This window comes from Micromys minutus (genome assembly GCF_963924665.1).
Source record: "Micromys minutus genome assembly, chromosome: 2".
In the NCBI taxonomy this organism is placed as follows: domain Eukaryota; kingdom Metazoa; phylum Chordata; class Mammalia; order Rodentia; family Muridae; genus Micromys; species Micromys minutus.
In genome coordinates, this window is record NC_137971.1 from 77,888,096 (window position 1) to 77,907,129 (window position 19,034).

Sequence of the window (19,034 nt, forward strand, 5' to 3'; positions counted from 1 at the left end):
ACACAGTAAGACTGTCTCACAAAAGAGAGGAGGAGGAGATGGAGGCAGAAGAGCTGGAGGAGAAGACATGGGGATGGGAAGAGAATAAAATACACTTACAAATAATGTTACAAGGAAAAAAAAAATGTTCCTTGGGAAAGGAGAGATGTATTTGTCTCACTCAAGTAGAGTTCAGCCCGTGAGCTGCGGCAACGTAAATCCAGGCAAAAGCTGGCGCAAATAGGCTGTTTGCCTCATGCCACTTGGGAGCAAAATGACCTAACTTCCATCCATTTGTAACACAGACACTCATAGGTGTGCACTCGTGCACACACACACACACACACATACACACTTCTGTATGCCCTCCCCATCTCCGCCATTTAACTTCATCAAGAAACAAACCCTAGATCCAAGCCCCTGCAGATCCAGTTAAGACTGCTTACAGGGCCTTGGAGAAGTTTCAGTCTCATAGTAAAACGTTTGATACACAAGCACACAGACCCAAGTTGGGATCCTTAGGACCCACATAAGGCTGGGGCAGAAAGAACTGTATCTGTGGCTCCAGCTCCCCGACCATGAGGTCAGAGACAGACAGGAAAATCCCCGGAAGCCAGCCAGCCAGGTTAATACAGTGGTGCACAAGAGACCGTGTCTCAAAAAGTCAGTAAGGACTGATGCCTAATGTCTGCTGACCTCCATCCATGTGCTATGGCACGCCCATGCCGGTACTTAACAAACTCACAGGTTTATCATACACATATGCACAAAGATTTTTAAAAAGAACGAATTGTCTCTTGTGTGTAATAGCTACAGTGGATTAACAAAAGGTTTCCAGCCTCCACAAAGTGCTTAAGTCACTTAATTGCAATCTTCAAAACGGCCTGACAACATGCACCCACTTCTCCAGCCACCCGCCAACCCAATGAACACTTAGCTACTTTGGAGCCACACTATGAAGCAAAACAGAAAACAAGGAAATCAAGCATAAATAAGCATAAGTCACCATTTTAGGAGCAAACTACAAGTCAGCAATTATTCTTGAACCATATCAAGATAAAATGTCAAGGGTCCCAGCAAGCCATGAATGATGCCACTGTTCCAGAGCCATTGGATTTGAGTTTGGTGGCTGGTGACAAACAGAAAAGCCCCAGATGTGTGAGCTAGTTTGGTGGCTGCTCGATGCTCAGTTGAAGCTTCCGTGCCCAGTGACGGGATGAGGGGAATAGCTGGGTGGAAAAAGGCAAGTCAAAATAGCAGGCATTCCACTTGAAGATGACAAGTGTGGGGGCAGAAATAACAGGATTTTTAAGCCTTCAAAAATAGTCCAACCAAAGATCACATAACCAGGGCAGGGAGAAATGCAGAGAATTGTGTTTAATTGAAAAATCCTAAAGCAGGAAGAGTGAACATCAATTTATCTGCCTTGGATGTACGCGACCCTCTAACACCTGAGCATCCTGGGAGAAGGACAGGAAGCTGACATTCCTTGGTAGCCATGAGAAATACTAAGTACGTTATTATTTGCACACTTCCGCCTAGTAACAGAAGGTATTATGCTATCTCTTTAACAGCTGAGGAGATTGAAGCTCAGGGTGTGTGTGTGTGTGTGTGTGTGTGTGTGTGTGTGTATGCATGCACACCACATGTATGCAGGTGTCCAAAGAGGACAGAAGAGAGCATTGGATCCCCTGGAGCTGGAGTTACAGGCAGTTGTGAACCGTTCTTGCAGATGAACACTCTTTTTTTTTCCCCCATGTATTTGAGTGCACTGTTGCTGTCCTCAGACACACCAGAACAGGGCATCAGATCCCATTACAGATGGTTGTGAGCCACCATGTGGTTGTGGGAATTGAACTCAGGACCTCTGGGAGAGCAGTCAGGGCTTTTAACTGCTGAGCCATCTCTCCAGCCCACAGACGAACAATACTCTTAAAAACTCACATTTTCTGAGCAGTGGACAGGCAGATCTCTGAGTTTGAAGGCAGCCTAGTTGACAGAGTGAGTTCCAGGACAGTCGGGGCTACATAGAGAAACTCTGTCTTACATCTTTCATTTCTCCCCCTCCCCCCAGCTCCTGGTCCGGATGCTGGTACTGACATCTGATGTTTAGATAGTTTTCACTCACTCTGCCACAGCTCATCTGCTGGGTGTTAAGGATGAAATACAAGTTGGCATAGGCCTGCCTTTAAACTCTAATGCACAGAGAAATACCTTGCATTCTTTGAAAGCGGTTGGTCATTGCCTGGGGCTGGAAACTGGTTTTCTCGCTTTGTTTCAAAGTTATTTCAAAGTTAATGTTAGTGTGAAACATTAGATAGGTAGCTTTCAAAGTCAAATCTTAATTACAGCTCTGAGATGGTTTCATACCCTCTGAAGGGTGTAAACGAGAAGAACAACAGCGAACAGAGTCAACGAGGGGATGCACTGTGACCACAGCCACCCTAGGTCCCGAAAGAATCCCAGAGTCTGCTCCACTCTTGCTGTTCCTCTCCAGTTAATCTTGTGAAAAGCATCAGACACACAGGGCAGAGGTAAGACTTTTCCATCACTCTCCATGAACCACAGGGTTCACTAGTGTCTGGTGCTTTCAGGATAGAACCAGGTTCTGGGAGACTACTCTGTATCCACGGTACCAGGGCCCATGATCCCTTGACTTCACTCATATGCAGATAACCTTGTATGTGTGCACCTGCCTGTGCAGCTGTATGTGGTACATGCCAGGCTTCAACCTGCCTGTGCAGCTGTGTGTGGTACATGCCAGGCTTGCACCTGCCTGTGCAGCTGTGTGTGATACATGCCAGGCTTGTACCTGCCTGTGCAGCTGTGTGTGGTACATGCCAGGCTTGTACCTGCCTGTGCAGCTGTGTGTGGTACATGCCAGGCTTGCACCTGCCTGTGCAGCTGTGTGTGGTACATGCCAGGCTTGCACCTGCCTGTGCAGCTGTGTGTGGTACATGCCAGGCTTGCACCTGCCTGTGCAGCTGTGTGTGGTACATGCCAGGTTTGCACCTGCCTGTGCAGCTGTGTGTGGAACATGCCAGGTTTGCACCTGCCTGTGCAGCTGTGTGTGGTACATGCCAGGCTTGCACCTGCCTGTGCAGCTGTGTGTGGTACATGCCAAGCTTCAACCTGCCTGTGCAGCTGTGTGTGGTACATGCCAGGCTTGCACCTGCCTGTGCAGCTGTATGTGGTACATGCCAGGCTTGCACCTGCCTGTGCAGCTGTGTGTGGTACATGCCAGGCTTGCACCTGCCTGTGCAGCTGTGTATGGTACATGCCAGGTTTGCACCTGCCTATGCAGCTGTGTGTGGAACATGCCAGGTTTGCACCTGCCTGTGCAGCTGTGTGTGGTACATGCAGGCATTGAACTCAGGCACTTGAATAGTAAGCCCTCTTATTCACGGAGCCATGTCACCAGTCCCACCCACAGATGTGCTATTAAGATTTTAGTCCAAGACTCCACTGTGGTCATTTTGTTGGGTTATCATATCCCATCGTGTGCTCAATTTAATAAAAGGCTACAGTACATTGAATCTACTCCAACCAGCAGCAAGATAAGAAGCAGTGCAGGACCAGAGAGATAGCTCAGTGGGTAAAATGCTTGCTGTACACACCTGAGAACTTAAGATCAGCTCTCCAGGACATACACTGCTGGGTACAGTGGTGCACGTGTGTAACCCTTATCACTGGGAACTCAGTGGCCAGCCAGTCAAACCCAGGGAAAGAGGAAGGGAGGGAAGGAGAGAAAGAGAGAAGGGTGGGGGATTGGGGAGGGTTCTGGAAAGGTGACAGAGAGGTCATCTGACTTCTCAGTCAGCAGTAAAAGTACAAGGAGGAGGAGGAGGAGCCTAAGAGCTCCGTGCTCCAGGCACCCCAGCCTCACCCTCACTCCACCCAGCTGTGCCTGGCTTCTGTTTAACACCACAGAGAGAGAGAAGGAAAGATCCTAGAGAGAACACAAACTAAATAGTGAGTGGAATCCACTGAGCCAGTGATCAGAATTCGAAGCAGCTTAGCCTTCATAACATAAGGCCAGTGGTCATCTGTTTCCCAGAAAACAGCAGGGGGTGGGTGTTGGCATTTCTAGGTGCTGTGCTGAGCACAGCCTTCGTTGTCTACCAGAAGACGGGGCCATGCTTGGGCTCACCTAAGGTGTCCTCTGTCACCCGATAGCTGGGTAAACCCAGGTTAAAATGACTCTCCCAGAGATCTCAGACCTTCCTCCAAGAGGGGTGGCATTAGATGATGAATGCCAAGCACTTTGGTCAGTACCGATGGGCTGCCAAGAATGAATCAAGGCAAGGACAGCGCCTCTCACTTCCTCCAATTTTATCTGTCCTAGGTGCATGTGTGCAAGTCTGTGTGTGTGGAAGTCAGAGGACAGCTTCAGGTGTCATTCTGAAGCAAGTGGCTTCCATCTTGTTTTTTGAAACAGTGTTTCTCGCTGAGACCTGGGGCTTACCTATTTGTGGCAAGGCAGGTTGGGTAGACTAGTACATGCCTTTATGCCTGGATTTTACATAGGTGATGGGGATCAAGCTCAGATCTTCATGCTTACACAGCAAGCATTTTATTGGCTGGGCCATCTCAGCAGTCCCTCTATTTCCAATGGCTACTACAGCAGGAAGCAAAACAAAGGGGAGTGTCTTTCCTGTTATAATACTGGAATTGCTGTCACATCTCTGTCCTTTTTGATTTACAGTCTGCCTCAGCAAAGCTGCATGCTAATGAAAACGCTGTTTCCTGGGGCCTGTCTGGGTGTGGAGTAGCAAGGTAGGGGAAAACATCGAAGTGCTCCAGTTTGAAAGCACAAGGCCCATGTGGCAAAACTCACTGTTTCCTACAAGACAATGTACAGATGGCCCAATAAATGAAGAGATGACACTCCTGCCCCCCCCCATGCCCCAGGACCACAGATGATAGTGACTTAGGAGGAAGCCCAGTGCTGGGGTTTGGCCTTGCTGAGCAGCCATGGAAGCTGAGAGCCAGAGAACAACTGCTCGGGATCCAGCAGGTGCTTGATGAAGACAGAAACTTCTAGAGATCAAGGAGGTATTGCTTGACAGGTATAAATAAGAGCCTCTTTTTCCCCATCAAGTTAATAAGTAAACCTAATCTGTTCAGGCATTATTGAGTTGGTTCTTGCTACCCCCATCGTTCCTTGGACTAGGACTCAGTGCTAAGTCACACTGGGAACCTGGCTCAAGAAGGAGGTCACATTTAAGGCACACTTGTTGCACAGGACACTAAGTTGATATAGAATTGATATTTACTGATATCTCTGCAAGTTCAGATCTGCACTGAATACTGCAGGAGCTGCTTTATTCCCTCATCCTCAGAATCCCTTGGGCAGCACTGTGGTTGTCCTCTGTTTACATGCATGGAAACTGTGGTAACTAGGAAGATGAAAGCCACCAGTTCCTAGAGGTTCACTTCAGGGTCTATGAGACAGATCAGACCCAGCAGCCACGGTGTTTTATCACCCTTTGGTGCTGGTGTTTGAACCCCAGGGCCTTGTACATGCTCAGCCAAAGCTGTAGTACTGATCTGTACACTTGAACCTTATTAAAAAAATTTGAGACATCTTCATCTCAAGCTGACAAGACCAGCCCTCACCTTGTCCTAAGAAGCTGAGACAGCAGATGTGAAGCACTACCTGTCAGAGGTAGACTTCAAAATTACAGAACTATGACATCAGAGACTTGCTCTTCACCAAGGTCTGATTTACTGACTATTAGGGAATCAGGCTGGGCCATTTGCTGGCCACTAAACTTTCTCCCACTCCTGACTGAAACTCGGGAGCTAATATCTTGCTCCCTCGCCTGTCTAAAACTTCTCTCTAGGGAATACGTTCGACAGAATGGCCTTCCAAAACAAAGGTGTTGACCAGGAACATAGTAACAACTGTGCATCTTTGACATCCAACTGTGTTGTGTGCATTCATGGAGGACCAACTCTGTGCTCACCATTGGGCTGGGTATAGTATTACTAAACATCGAGAAGTATAAAACCAAGATAGGAAATCTATCCTCAGGACACTTAAAATAGCTGGGGAGGCAGGCATGTATAAAATTAAATGTATGTGGGTTAAGAATGTCTTAATTAAAGCTCTCTGAGTTTACCAGAGAATGAGGAACAGATGAGTACCCTGAGATCTGAGAGCTGGGATCAGTTGCCTCTCCTTTGGCCTCCATGGAACTGGGAGCCTGGGAGATGATCCTGCAGCTGAATCTGGAAAACAAGTAGTGCTTACATATGCCGAAGAGAGGAGTACAGGGAGTGCTTTCTAAAATAAGGAGGAGCAAACAAACAGAGGCCCTGAAATGGGGAGGCTGGTACTGGGTGGGGGCATGTTTACCTTGGGGTGGGTGGTAATTGCCTAGGAAAGAGAGCCAGAGATGGAGGGAGGGGAAAAAGGAAGGGGATTGGAGAGGGCTTGAGAGCCAGGCTGGGGGCTCTTGGCTTCATCTTGTGGATGTACCATTCTTAAATGGTATGGCAGTCCATGTGTTCAAGGTGGTCTCTGTGATGGTGCTATTGGGAGAGGACCTAATGGGAAGTCAGGTCACTGAGTGTGTCATCAAAGGGGACTGTGGAACTCCAACACCTTCTCTTCACTCTCTAACTTGTGATGTGAGCGGTTTCACTCTGCCATCTGCTGCCACTGTTGTGTGCTGCCTGGCACAAAGCCACAATGAGCTGAACGTGCAGGGGAACCTCCAACACCGAGCTAAAAACTAACTCCCTTTCCTCTTTACTAGTTGATTATTTCAGGTATTTCACTACAGTGACAGAAAGCTAAGACACTATGCTATGCCAACCCCTACCAGTAGGGTGGGGAATACAACTCAGTTGGTAGAGCACAGCCTACCATGCAGAAAACTCTGGCTTTGATCCCCAGCAATGTTTAAAATCTGACATGGTAGCATACATGTGTGGTCCCAGCACTCAGGAGGTAGAAGCAGGAAGATCAGAGGTTCAAGGTAATCCTTGGCCACAGTGTAAGTGGAGCCAGCCTGGCCTACATGAGGCCCTGCCTCAAGAAACAAAATGTAAAACAAACAAACAAACCAACCCACAAATGGGGTTAATGCCTTGTAAGCTATTGTTCCAATTACCACGGAGAGTCTGCCAGAAGAAATGTTATGTCTGGCAGCTCCAAGGGGTGAGTAAGCATAGGAGCTAGTGACAATTAGGAAGCAAGGGGACAAGGGTAACATCAAGATCACACTAAACAAAAGTCAAACATTGTATCAAGCACATGGAAACTATCTCCACAGCGTAGAAAAGTGTCATTGAAGGAGGACCAGTTTGTCTCAAGACAGTGACCCTCTGGGGTCAGAAGGCCAACCATGTGGTGATGCCATTGACTGTGACTACATTTACAGATGGCAGGCTTTATCAACCGCCTTTCACCATGATTACTGTCTACTGTCTAAGTGCCATTTTAAGTCATTTTATCTGAACTGGAATAGGCTCTGCCATTTTCCTTGAACATACTGTGGAGTTCTGCATCCTTTCCTTTCCCATCCTCAGGACACAGACAATACTAACTCAAAGAAACTCCTGGGCTGCTGTGAGCATTGAAATAAAGGATGATGAAGCTCTCATAAAGAGCCTGGTGCAGGGGGCTGGAGAGATGGCTCAGTGGTTAAGAGCACTGACTGTTCTTCCAGAGGTCCTGAGTTCAATTCCCAGCAACCACAGGATGGCTCACAACCAACTGTAATGGAATCTGATGCCCTCTTCTGGTGTGTCTGAAGACAGTGACAGAGTACTCACATACATAAAATAAATAAAGCTTTAAAAAAAAAAGAGCCTGGTGCAAAACAAGCGTTCAACCAACAGCTGGTATTGTTACTCATTTATCTTGTGGGTGCTGTGGACTGCTGTCCTCTGAACGCAGTGACCACTGCCATCTCCATGAGAGCAGCTAAAACCACCCACAGGGCAACCACAAGGTCAGGCTCGTTTCTTCACAGAAGGAGGGGCTGGAGAGACCCTCCTTGAGATTCCAGCCATTCCTTCCAATGCCTTCCCCTCCCAAGCTGCAGGTGCTAAAATACAGTGTGTGGAGGGTTAACTGAAAGGGAGACACATCTATATAGCTATGGGGAAGTTGCCATCCATACTGAGGTGACATGCTGTGACATGTGGCTGCTTTGGGGTCACCCGAGCTCGTTAGTAATTCCTTATTCTGTAAGTAAACTCAATGAACATTGGTTAGCCAAGCTGGACTTGGTTGAAATTGTTACATTGGATGATCATTGGTTCCATATTACCTGGGGTAAGCAGAGTGCTTGCATTGCTCTAGGGAAAGTTCACAAAACAGTGGGGGATATTCAAAAGTCTAAATTTCAAAACTGTGGGAAAGAGCCTTCCTAATCATCCTGTGAGAAGCAGGGAAGAGGAGCCCTGAGGGGCTCTGTGCAGGTTCTGACAGGGTCAGTGGACTTAAGTCACTCTATCACAGTAATAAGTATGTTTACTGAGCACTTGGTGCATATCGGGCCTCTCCCAGAGATGTTAACACAGAGGCTGGAAGTAGTGGCACAGAATTTTCATACCAGCTGCAGAGCTGAGGCAGGAAGATCAGGAGTTAAAGATAAGGACTTTGAAGATAGCCTGGGGTATATAGGATGATGTCATTATGCAATAAGGCAGGTCCAGGATAAGGTGAAGCCTATCATTGGATGAGAAGGAAGAGTAGATTGGGGAAAAGTCTAGGAAAGAGGAGGAGAAGGAGATTCAAGATGGAAGACCAAGATGACCCATCTCTGTCTGAGCAGCTCTGAGTAGTCATAGGTTATCTATACTTTCTAAAGGATGGATTTCTATGGGTCAATTTAGCTTATCTAGGTGGGCAGTTCATATCTTTTTCAACTGGTTGTAAGTTTATTGTATGGATGGATTGTGGATTGAGAATTTAACATATAAATCTGTTTGATAAGTTACTGATTGTTGAGTTATGTTTTTACCGGGCTGTGGAGAATATGAGCTAAGTTCTTGGCTAGTAGAGAAGCAGGCAGGCCAGAAGCAGCCAAGGCAGGCATAGCAGACCGCCTGGGTCAAAGGAAACTGGGGTCTGCAAGTACTTGGAGGCTACGTGGAGCTGCTGAGATAAAGATACCCCGCAGTGCCATGTGGCCCCACTGGTGCTGGCTATAGCACAGGACCACTTTCTATTTCTACTGCAACAGAGTACATAAGATCCTGTTTAAAAACAAACAAGCAAACAACAAAACAAAAACAACAACAAAATATAACAACCTGCCCTAAAACCTCCAAACCTAAACCAATTAATCAAAAAGTTAATAAAAAAATGGAGGAAAGAGAGGCCAGAAGAGCAGGATCAATCGAGATGCAAGTAAGAAGTATGCACAGTATACCGCTAGCTGTAATTGTCAACTTGACACAACCTAGAATCACCTCAAATCAGTCTTAATAAAGAATTACTAGATTGGGCAGTGTGCATGTCTGTGGAAGATTGCCTTCTATCACTGTTAATTGATATAGTAAGGCCCAGTCCACTGTGGGCAATACCATCCCCTAACCAGGAGCTCCTCAACAGTATGAGAGAGAAGAAAGTTAGCTGGAAGCAAGTGTGCCTGGGTGCATTGGTTTCTCTCTGCTGTGGGTGTGGCAAAAAAATAACTGCTGCATGTTTCTGTATTATGATTTCTCTGTTGTGATGGACTGGAACCTAGGATCATAAACCAAATAAACCTTTTCCTCCCCCATGTTGCATTTTATAAGGGTTTTAACACAGCAACAGAAATGAAAGTAGGACACAAAGTGTTAGACAGCACTCAAAACAAACAGGAACAAAAGAACTAAGACCTACTTGATGCCAAATTGCCCAGGAAAAGGGAGGGCAAGATGGCCAGGTGGCAGAAAACCTCTCAGGGGCCCAGGTGGCCAGAGTTAGCAGTGCATGTGCATTTATATTGTACTAGATGCTCTGGCAGGGCAGGGGGCAGGAGATAAGTGGCCCATACTGGTGCTTCCTTGGCAAAGGAGTCATTTTTGAGAATAGAAACCCAATGATCACAGGCTGCATTCAGACTAAAATGGATGAGCAAGAACTTAAAAGTGTGAGCATCCCACCAAACCACTGACCTCAAAACATTTTTCTCTCTTTGCTTGGTGAAGCAAGTTGGCCATTCCAGGGAGCAGAACTGGAAAGATGAACATTTCTAGATAATCTCTGGGAGAACCTGAAACAAAAATATTCCTGCTGAAAACAGAAAAAGACTTAGGTTCATCTGATAAACATTTATTGCTTAACAGAAAGAGAGGAAGGAGGAAGGGGGAGGGAGAGGAGGAAGGAGGGGATGAAAAGAGAGAGATTGAGGGAGAGAAAGGAAAAGGGAGAAAGAGATGGAGAGATTAATTTTGATGTTGGTTCCATCTGGGCTGGTGCTGTAGTAAGTATCTCAGTTGGCAGAGCATGTCATTTAGGAAGCCTTGGCTTCAATCTCCAGCACCCAATAAACTGGGTGTGAAGGTGCAGGCCTACAGTCATAGCACTCAGATCAGAAGTTCAGGCACACCTTAGCTATATAGGAAGTTCAAGGCAAGACTGGGTACAGGAGCACCTGTCTGCAAAAAAATAACATTGATTCAATAGCACAATCCTGTCACCACCTGCTTCAGACTGCCAAGTGGGACTGGATTACTAAGAAACTAAACACAGCCTTGTGAACCCATGGAGTCTGGCAAGGATGTGGGCCAGGTCCTACTCTGTCCTACCTGGTCAAGTCCACCAGCTGGCTACAGCACCAAGGTAGTCACAGCACAGAGGCCAGTGTCTGCAGGAGAGTGTGACAGGAACTGAGGCTAGAGAGGAGCTGGGATAGGAAGGACAGCAGATGGGCAAGATACAGTCACACTAGCAGCGGCAGTCCCTGACCAGGGCCCAGAGCAGAGGGCACAAAACAAACAAGAGAAGGAGCAGAGGGGAGGCCTGATGAGCCGAGACTCAGGTGGATATGTAGGCTGGACCTGAGACTTGAAAGCAAGACTCTTGTGTGCTCTGTGCATCTCTTTACCCCTCCTGCCCCTAGCTTTGTATTTAATAAAGAATCAGAGTGCTTGCTAGCATTCTCTCTGCTACATGTTAACTCTGGAAAGAAGTCAGGATTCCACAATATTCCTCTTAGAAATGAGGATTATGGGGGAGATAGTTTAGCTTGGGACCTGAGTTCAATCCCCAGACTAATGTGATCAAAGCTACATGTGGTGGTGTGGGCGTGTGATCCCAGTGCTAGGGAGGGGAATACCTGGGGCTCCCTAGCCAGCCAGCTTTGCCCATTTCCAGAGCTTCAGGACTGTCTTACAAGACAAAACAAAACAAAAATACCAGCACAGACTACTATGTGGTTTCCCCTGACAAATCTGACCCCCAATTCTACCCTGTGAGTGCACATATTCACCTCAAACTGCAGAAGATGAAGGATTGACTCCTTACTTACAGGTCTTGGACTCAACTGTTTCTGTCATCTTGGGAGGACAGGGCACAGGCGGCATCACTGGGAACTGCTGCATTGGGAGGTAGTGCTCCATGTTGAAGCCATGAGGAACCAGTTCCTCCAAAGGCGAGACCTACAGGTGGTGGGGTAGGGCAGTAAACTCTGAAACAGCTCCGATCACTGGATTTTCTTTTTATACTTTTAAGATTCAACTTATCTGGGTTAGGGAGCCTAGACTCATGCCATAGCACACATGTGGAGGTCAGAGGACATGTAGAAGTTAGTTCTCTACTTCCACCATCTGATTCAGGTTGTCAGACTTAGCAGCAAGCACCCTTACCCACAGAGTAATCTCGCCAGCCCTTGGCTTTCTATTATTATTATTATTATTATTATTATTATTAGTAGTAGTAGTAGTAGTAGTAGCAGCAGCAGCAGCAGCAGCAGCAGCAGCAGCAGCAGCAGCAGCAGCAGCAGCAGCAGCAGTAGCAGCAGTAATAGTGCTCTTTTGAGACTGGATTTTTCTGTGTAACCCTGGCTATCCTGGAACTTGATTTGTAGAGGGTGGCCTTAAACTCAGAGATCAGTTTGCCTCTGTTTCCCAAGTGCCAGGATTAAGGTATGCACCACCATGCCTGGTTTTCTTATATAATCTTACTAGGAATGAACTTCTGTGTCAAATGGATAGGCTAGAGGACATTCTGAATTCAAATGTTCATTTCCTTTCCCTCTTGGGATACTTTTAAATGAGGGAAGGGGTTGTTTATTTAGCTCAGTCATAAAGTATTTGCCTAGCAAGCATGAGGCCCTGAGTTTGTCATAAGGTCTTAGGGGAAAAATGTCAAAATTAAATGACAGTGAAGTTAGAAACACTTTGTGGGGTTAGGGAGTCTGCAGGGAGACCATCTGTGGGTGAGATGTTGGCCAATAAACTAGAAGAAAAAAAAAAACCAAGCAGGAGGCTGGAGAGTAGTTACAGCTCTTGCCCTGTGTCTTGGTCAGGATTTCTATTCCTACACAAACATCATGGCCAAGAAACAAGTTGGGGAGGAAAGAGTTTATTCAGCTTACACTTCCTTCCACATTACCAGAGGAAGTCAGGACTGGAACTCAAGCAGGTCAGGAAGCAGGAGCTGATACAGAGGCCATGGAGGGATGCTGCTTACTGGCTTGCTCCCCCTGGCTTGCTCAGCTTGCTTTCTTATAGAACCCAGGTCTACCAGCCCAAGGATGGCACCACCCACAATGGGCTGGGCCCTCCCCCCTTGATCACTAGTTGAGAAAATGCCTTACAGTGGATCTCATGGAGGCATTTCCTCAACTGAGGCTCCTTTCTCTGTGATAACTCCAGCTTGTGTCAAATTGACACAGAACCAGCCAGTGCACTGCTCAAGGCTGTAGTTCCCACTTTTGGGAGGCTGAGGCATGAGGAGCTCAAGGTCTACTTCAAGCCTCAACTACACAGATACCTTCAGGGAAAAACCAGTAGTGACAGGCCTCAGCAGGTCCTGAGGACCCTAGAAATACTAGCAGTGTCTCAGCATTCATTAGGAAATATCCATCATGGGGCTCTAGACCCTGCTCAGAGCTCTGCCTGTCTGTCAGCAGAATTCAGAACCCAGGTGGCTATGGCAGCCCACTGTAACTCCAGCCTCTGAAGGAAGTGATCCCCAGAGCAAGTGGGCTAGAGAGGCTGCATCAATGCGCTCTGGGTTCAATTAAGAGACCTTCCTCAATGAAAACTTTGCAAGAGTGATAGGAGGATGATCCCCAACACCAACCTCAGGTCTCCATACAATGTGTACCCCATACATGTATGTACCCATACATAAACATGGATGAAACCAGGGTGGATGATTGGGAAACTGAGGTAAGCCACTGAAGGAAGCAGCACTAGAGGGCACAGGGCCTTCTTTCCAGTAGAATTCCAAAGGGCTTGGCACTCAGACTTCCTGGGCATTACAGGGAGAGAGAGAAAGACAATGCCACTGAGAGAGCCAAGTGAAACATGGCTGTTGCCCATGTTTCTCTATGGGCTGTTTTCTCTTCTTGATGTTCAAGAAGCTTCACTTCACACCAGCATGTCCTCTTGGCTCCCAACCTCCCCAGTGGCTCTTCTGTAAACAGATATAACAAAGGTTGGCAAGGAGAATTCCTGTGGGCACCTGAACACTCACTTCTGTTTAACTGTACTACTGCCCAACACCAAGATACGGACCCTGTTCCTGGCCACTCTGAGGAAGTCTTCCAGAGGCAACCACTCCCATGAGCAGCCTCCAGACAGTGTTTGTTTGTTTGTTTGTTTTTTAATTCATAGAAAAAATCCATCTAGAAAACAAAGCCATGTACACAGCAGTACAAGGAAAGCATGCCAGGTATGATGATTACTTTTAGATGCCAATTTAAAATTTAGAATGGACTAAGATGCTCCCTCCTAGAGCTACATTCCCTTCTTTTATACCTGGCTTAGACACTGAGACACCTTGTTATAGTGTTTGACCCTGAAACTTGCACCTATGGCCCTCTGAGTCTTGGACCCTTGCATCTGGACCAAGAAGTGCACCACCAGCTTTCCCATTTCTGATGCCTTCAGCCCAGGAGTAAGCAACACTACTGGCTGCTTTCTGGTTCTCCAGCTTGCAGATAGCCTGCTATGGGATGTGCAGCTTTAGTAATGTATGTGAGGTGACTCCCTAACGACCTTCTTGTCATTTATCTATGATCAGTTAACTATCATCTCTATTATCTATCTATCTATCTATCTATCTATCTATCTATCTATCTATCTATCTATCTATCTATATCTACTTATCTACCCAATCATCTCTTGTTGGTTCTGATACTCTGTACAGCCCTAAGGTACTTGGCTATACAGAAAAATACTCCCAGGTTCCCATTTAAAATTGTATTCAACCAAAGCTCTCTACATAGATCCAGAAGATCAACAGCATAAAAACCAAAGATTAAGAATTGTAGCCATGGATGGGCATGAGGAACAACCTGTAACCCTACCTAGCACCTAGAAGGCAGAGTAAGGAGGATCACCACAAAACCTTGTCTGAAAACAAATAAACACACTAAACTAAACCAAAAAAAGGCAAGTAAGAGTTAGGCATATGGTGCACACCTAGCACTCGCATTCTGGAGGCTGAGGCAGAAGAATCAAGAATTTAAGGTCATCTGAACGACATATATACAGAATTCCAGACCAGCCTGGTCCCATCTATATAGTGAAACCCTGTCTAACAAAAGCTAAAACTAATAAATAGAAAAATGATTCCTAGAAAAGTAATTCTCCTCTAGAGAATGACAATTAACACCTGCAGAGAAATTTGTGTAAGAATTGCATCCACAAAGCAAGAACAGGATGTTAGTAACAAGGAACAGTCATAAAACAAGAAAGAGTTTTAAAGACAAGAAACTTCCAAAGGCTACTACAATAATAAAGATTACTCAGAAGCTACAGAATTTAGCTTGAGCTCCATTCATGTCACCTTGCTCAAGTCCCTTTACTCAAGTATTAAAAAAAAAATTAAGGCTGTCAAATGTATACAATTCCTAGGTATATTTCCAAGGGGGACTCCTTTCCTGGTTGCTGGTCCCCCTCCCTCTTTCTCAGCGCAGTGAAACCCACTCTACATCACAACTGCCACTACATAGGTCTGCTGTGTGATCCACTGTAAACACTTTTTACACTGTGAGTTAGTCACAAGGAGCACATGTCCCATTTAATAGAAGCTATCCCTAAGGCTCAAACTGTGTATAGGATGTTTTCTAACCCATGTCTTGGGTTCTAGCTCCCAGCTCCCCTTTCTCCCTCCCAAGCCAGGATGTGACTCTTGGGCTATTTGTGCTGCTCTCACTGAGGCCTGGGCAATGCTCACCGAGCTCCCTGTCACCGCGGCTTCCTGCTTCACCTTATAGCCTTCTGGAAAGGTTGGCAGCTCAGCTTCATACTCTGAAGAGAGAGGGAAAGTGTTCAGTTCTACACTTCGCTGATGTCTGTGATGTAATTTCCTTCTTGGAATAGAACATCCTTAAGCTTTATTTCAATTGGTAGTTTACAGAAACGAACACCACTGCTCATGTAGGTGATTGCTTTTACTTACTCTCTTTAGCGCACTAATGGGATGGAACACAGGGCTTTGTGGGTAAGTTCTCTCTTGCTGAGTTATATCCCAGCCCCAGCAGGTTGGTTTTTATTTTAATTCAAAATGCGTAATATGTCTGGTTCATTGCATGAAAGTCAAGGCTTTATGTTAGAGTCCCAGACTCTTCCCCAGACACTACAAGTTCAGATTTTGCCCAAACATCATGGTCACTACATGGATTAAGCAGAAGTCAAAGAAGTAGCCAATAGCACATGTGGTGGTGTAAACAAGAATGACCCTGTCTTAGGGTTTGTATTGCTTCGACTAAACACCAAGACCAAAAAGTAAGTTGGGGAGGAAAGGGTTTATTTGGTTTATACTTCCACATCACCGTTCATCATTGAAAGAAGCCAGGACAGGAACTCAAATCAAGACAAGAACCTGGAGGCAGCCCTCACAGAGATTAAGCCACTGCTACTTAGTGGCTTGCTCCCCATGGCTTGTTCAGCTTGCTTTCTTATACAGCCTGGGTCTTATCCCAGGACCACCAGTCTACGTATGGCAACAGCACAATGTGCTGGGCCCTCCCCCATCAATCACTAATTAAGAAAATGCCTTACAGCCTGACCTAATGGAGGCATTTTCTTAAATGAGATTCCCTCCTTTGAAATAATTTGTTTGTGTATCTAGTTGGTATAAGACCAGCCAGCACAACCGAACCATTGTCAACTTGACACACAAACATATCACTATGAAGCCACAAATTATTTTTCTTAGTCATCCCCAAGATCTCTTTAAAAGCTATCTTTTATAAAGAACCACAGTCTTTATGAACTCAAATGCATTAAAATGTCATTCCCTTTAAAACATCCAATCTCTAAACATAAAAGTCTTTTAAAATTTCAGCTTTTAGCTGGGGGCTCTTGTAAAACTCAAAATTAATTATTTTCTTCAAGTGGTAAGAACCAGGGTATAGTCATGTTCCAGGATATTTCAACCTGTTTCTAGTTAGGGCAGTTTAGCCCTTAGCACACACACCCATAATCCCTCTGGCCGGAATACGGACACGCCCTTAGTACTCACCTGTAATCCCATACAATGAAGGTAAAGTTAGTGAAGGAAGCACTCATGTTTGAAAGCTATGTCTAATTGAGTAGCAGAAAAAATGATCAGAGAGAGTTGGCAGACTAGGATATGCCCAGCTCTCACAGGAGGAGAGGGGAAGGGGAGCTGCTCTAGGGAGAGACGGACAGAACAGGAGGAGGCGGTACAGAGCAGGAACACAGCAGAGGTCGTGGAGAGCAGTGCGGTAGAGTTGAGAGGGAGAGTGGAGCAGAGCAGGGAGAGGAGGCAGTGTTACCAGAGGGTTTTAGAGAGAGAGATTGAAGACAGAACAAGCTAGACACAGGTAAAGACAGAAGGAGAATGAGGAGCAAGGAGATTAGAAAAGACTGTTAGAGGCCAAGAGAAAACCCAGATGGAATCCATCATCTGGGAGAGGAGTTTGAGCCAGAACAGCTGAGTTAAACCAGCCAGCTAGAAATCAGAAAGAACTAGGAGGGGTGAGCTTATTCATCAGCAAGTCTGAGAGGCTGAAAACATTCCAGGCCTAGATTAGATTGTATGGAAGCTTAGAAACTGCCAGGACCTGCCCTAGGTTAGCAGACTAAAGTGTTAAACCTTGGGGATGACAATTTCTTCAGGAGAATAAAAGATAATTTTACACAGTCACAATCTGAACCAAGCAAAACCAAAAGTATAAACAGCCTAATATCCTATCAGCTGGGATGTACCCACGAGCTTCTGGGTTCTTCCAAGGAGCTTGAGTGACTTCTCCAGCTCTGCCTCTGAAACACACACAGCTTGTCTTCTAGGCTCCAGCTGGCTCCGCCCCAATGCTGCTGCTGCTGGCTCCGCCCCACTGCTGCTGTTGGTCACCAACAAAGGATGCTGGTGCTCATCCTATGCTACTGGCATCTCCAAAACACTAGGGCTTTTGCTCTAACTGATGCTGCATTTTCACCAACAGCCTGTCATAGGCTCTCATCATGGGAAGCTTCTTTGCATGGCCCCTTCAGTCCTGGACTTTCAGCTACTACTGGGGCTGCACCTTCACCAATGGTCTCTCCTAGTGCCCAAGCTTCAGCTCTCTGTATGGCCCCTTTCGTGCCTCCAAAGCTAGTACCAACTGTGTGACTCTTACACTACTAAGTTCAGCAGCCAGTGTGAGGTTCAACCTTGATTGCCTCTGGAACACAGCTTCTTTGTGCTCTCAGAAAACATTTCCCAGACATCACCTTAGTGATGTTGGTCTCAATCTCCATTCAATTCTCAGCTCCAGCCAACAAATAACAAGCAAAGCAAAGGTTTTGCTTTAGTAATTCTGGTATCGTGTTAATCACGGCAATTCCTCAGCCCCAGCTAACCAGAACGGCAGAATTTTAAATCAAAATAGCAAATGTCCCTGAGTCTTTAAAGTTTCCTCTAAAACTTCATAAGCCAAGCCTGCAGAACTCTCAACATTCATATCTTCAAAGCTCGCACAGAACATCCTAATGAGAGCTCATTACTCAATGGCTTTTCTGGCCCCAAGTTCCAAAGGCCTTCCACAATCCTCCCCAAAATATGGTCAGGTCTGTCACAGAAATACCTCACAATCCTAGCCCCAACTTGTCTTAGTTATGGTTTTTATTGCTGTGATAAAACACCAGGACCATCTATTACTAAGAAAATGTCTTACAGCTGAATCTTAGGGAGACATTTTCTCAATTAAATTTCCTTCCTTTCGGATAACTAGTTTGTGTATCAAGTTGGCATAAGACTGGTGGCATATCTCCAGAAGCTTGTATTTTTAATGCTTGGTCACAATTAGTAAAACTGGGAAGGCTAGCCTTGCTGGAGAAGGTGTGTCATGGGATAGCTTGTGATGTCTAAAGCTCACACCAGGCCCAATCTCTCAGGTCCAATTTGTGCATCAAATACAAGCTCTCAACTACTGCTCCAGTGCCATGCCTGCTGCCAGGCTCCCAATCGTGATGGTCACAGACTCTGTGTGATGGTCACCCTATGACTCTATAAGCCCCCAGTTAGATGTTTTCTTTTATAAATTGTCTTGGTCAATGGTCAAGCTCATGTTGCAGCGATGAGGTAAACTTCATTTTGGGCAAGGTGGTTCTGACTGAATGACTATATTCATTAGTTTTTATCGCTGTGATTAAAACACCATGACCAAGGCAACTTATAGTATGAAGGGTTAATTTGCCTTATAGTTCCAGTGGGCTAAGAGTATGCCATGGCATGGAGGCACAGTAGCAAGCAGCAGGCATAGCAGATGGCAAAGAAGCTGAGGTCCTACGTCCTGAACTTCCAAAACTGAGCAGAGAGAACATATTGTGAATGGTATGAGGTTTTGAAACCATACTTTCTTCAACAAGGTCACATCTCTTAAGCTTCCCTGACAGAACCATTAATTGGAGACCATGCATTCAGC

The 19,034-nt window shown here is 46.0% G+C and overlaps 1 protein-coding gene across 2 annotated transcripts in view; it reads right to left on the minus strand.

The window, feature by feature from the left end:
• Positions 1-19,034, minus strand: part of IQCK (IQ motif containing K) — a gene marked incomplete at its 5' end in the record, with an annotated part of 109,183 nt that overhangs the window by 85,090 nt on the left and 5,059 nt on the right. Inside the window, 3 exons of one of the 2 annotated variants that reach the window (XM_080911301.1) lie at positions 10,102-10,199; positions 11,457-11,586; positions 15,347-15,411. In XM_080911301.1, coding sequence (XP_080767427.1) covers positions 10,102-10,199; positions 11,457-11,586; positions 15,347-15,411 — 293 coding nt within the window. Of the gene's footprint in view, positions 1-10,101; positions 10,200-11,456; positions 11,587-15,337; positions 15,412-19,034 lie in introns of both variants that reach the window. The other variant, XM_080911300.1, reaches the window with a different exon arrangement.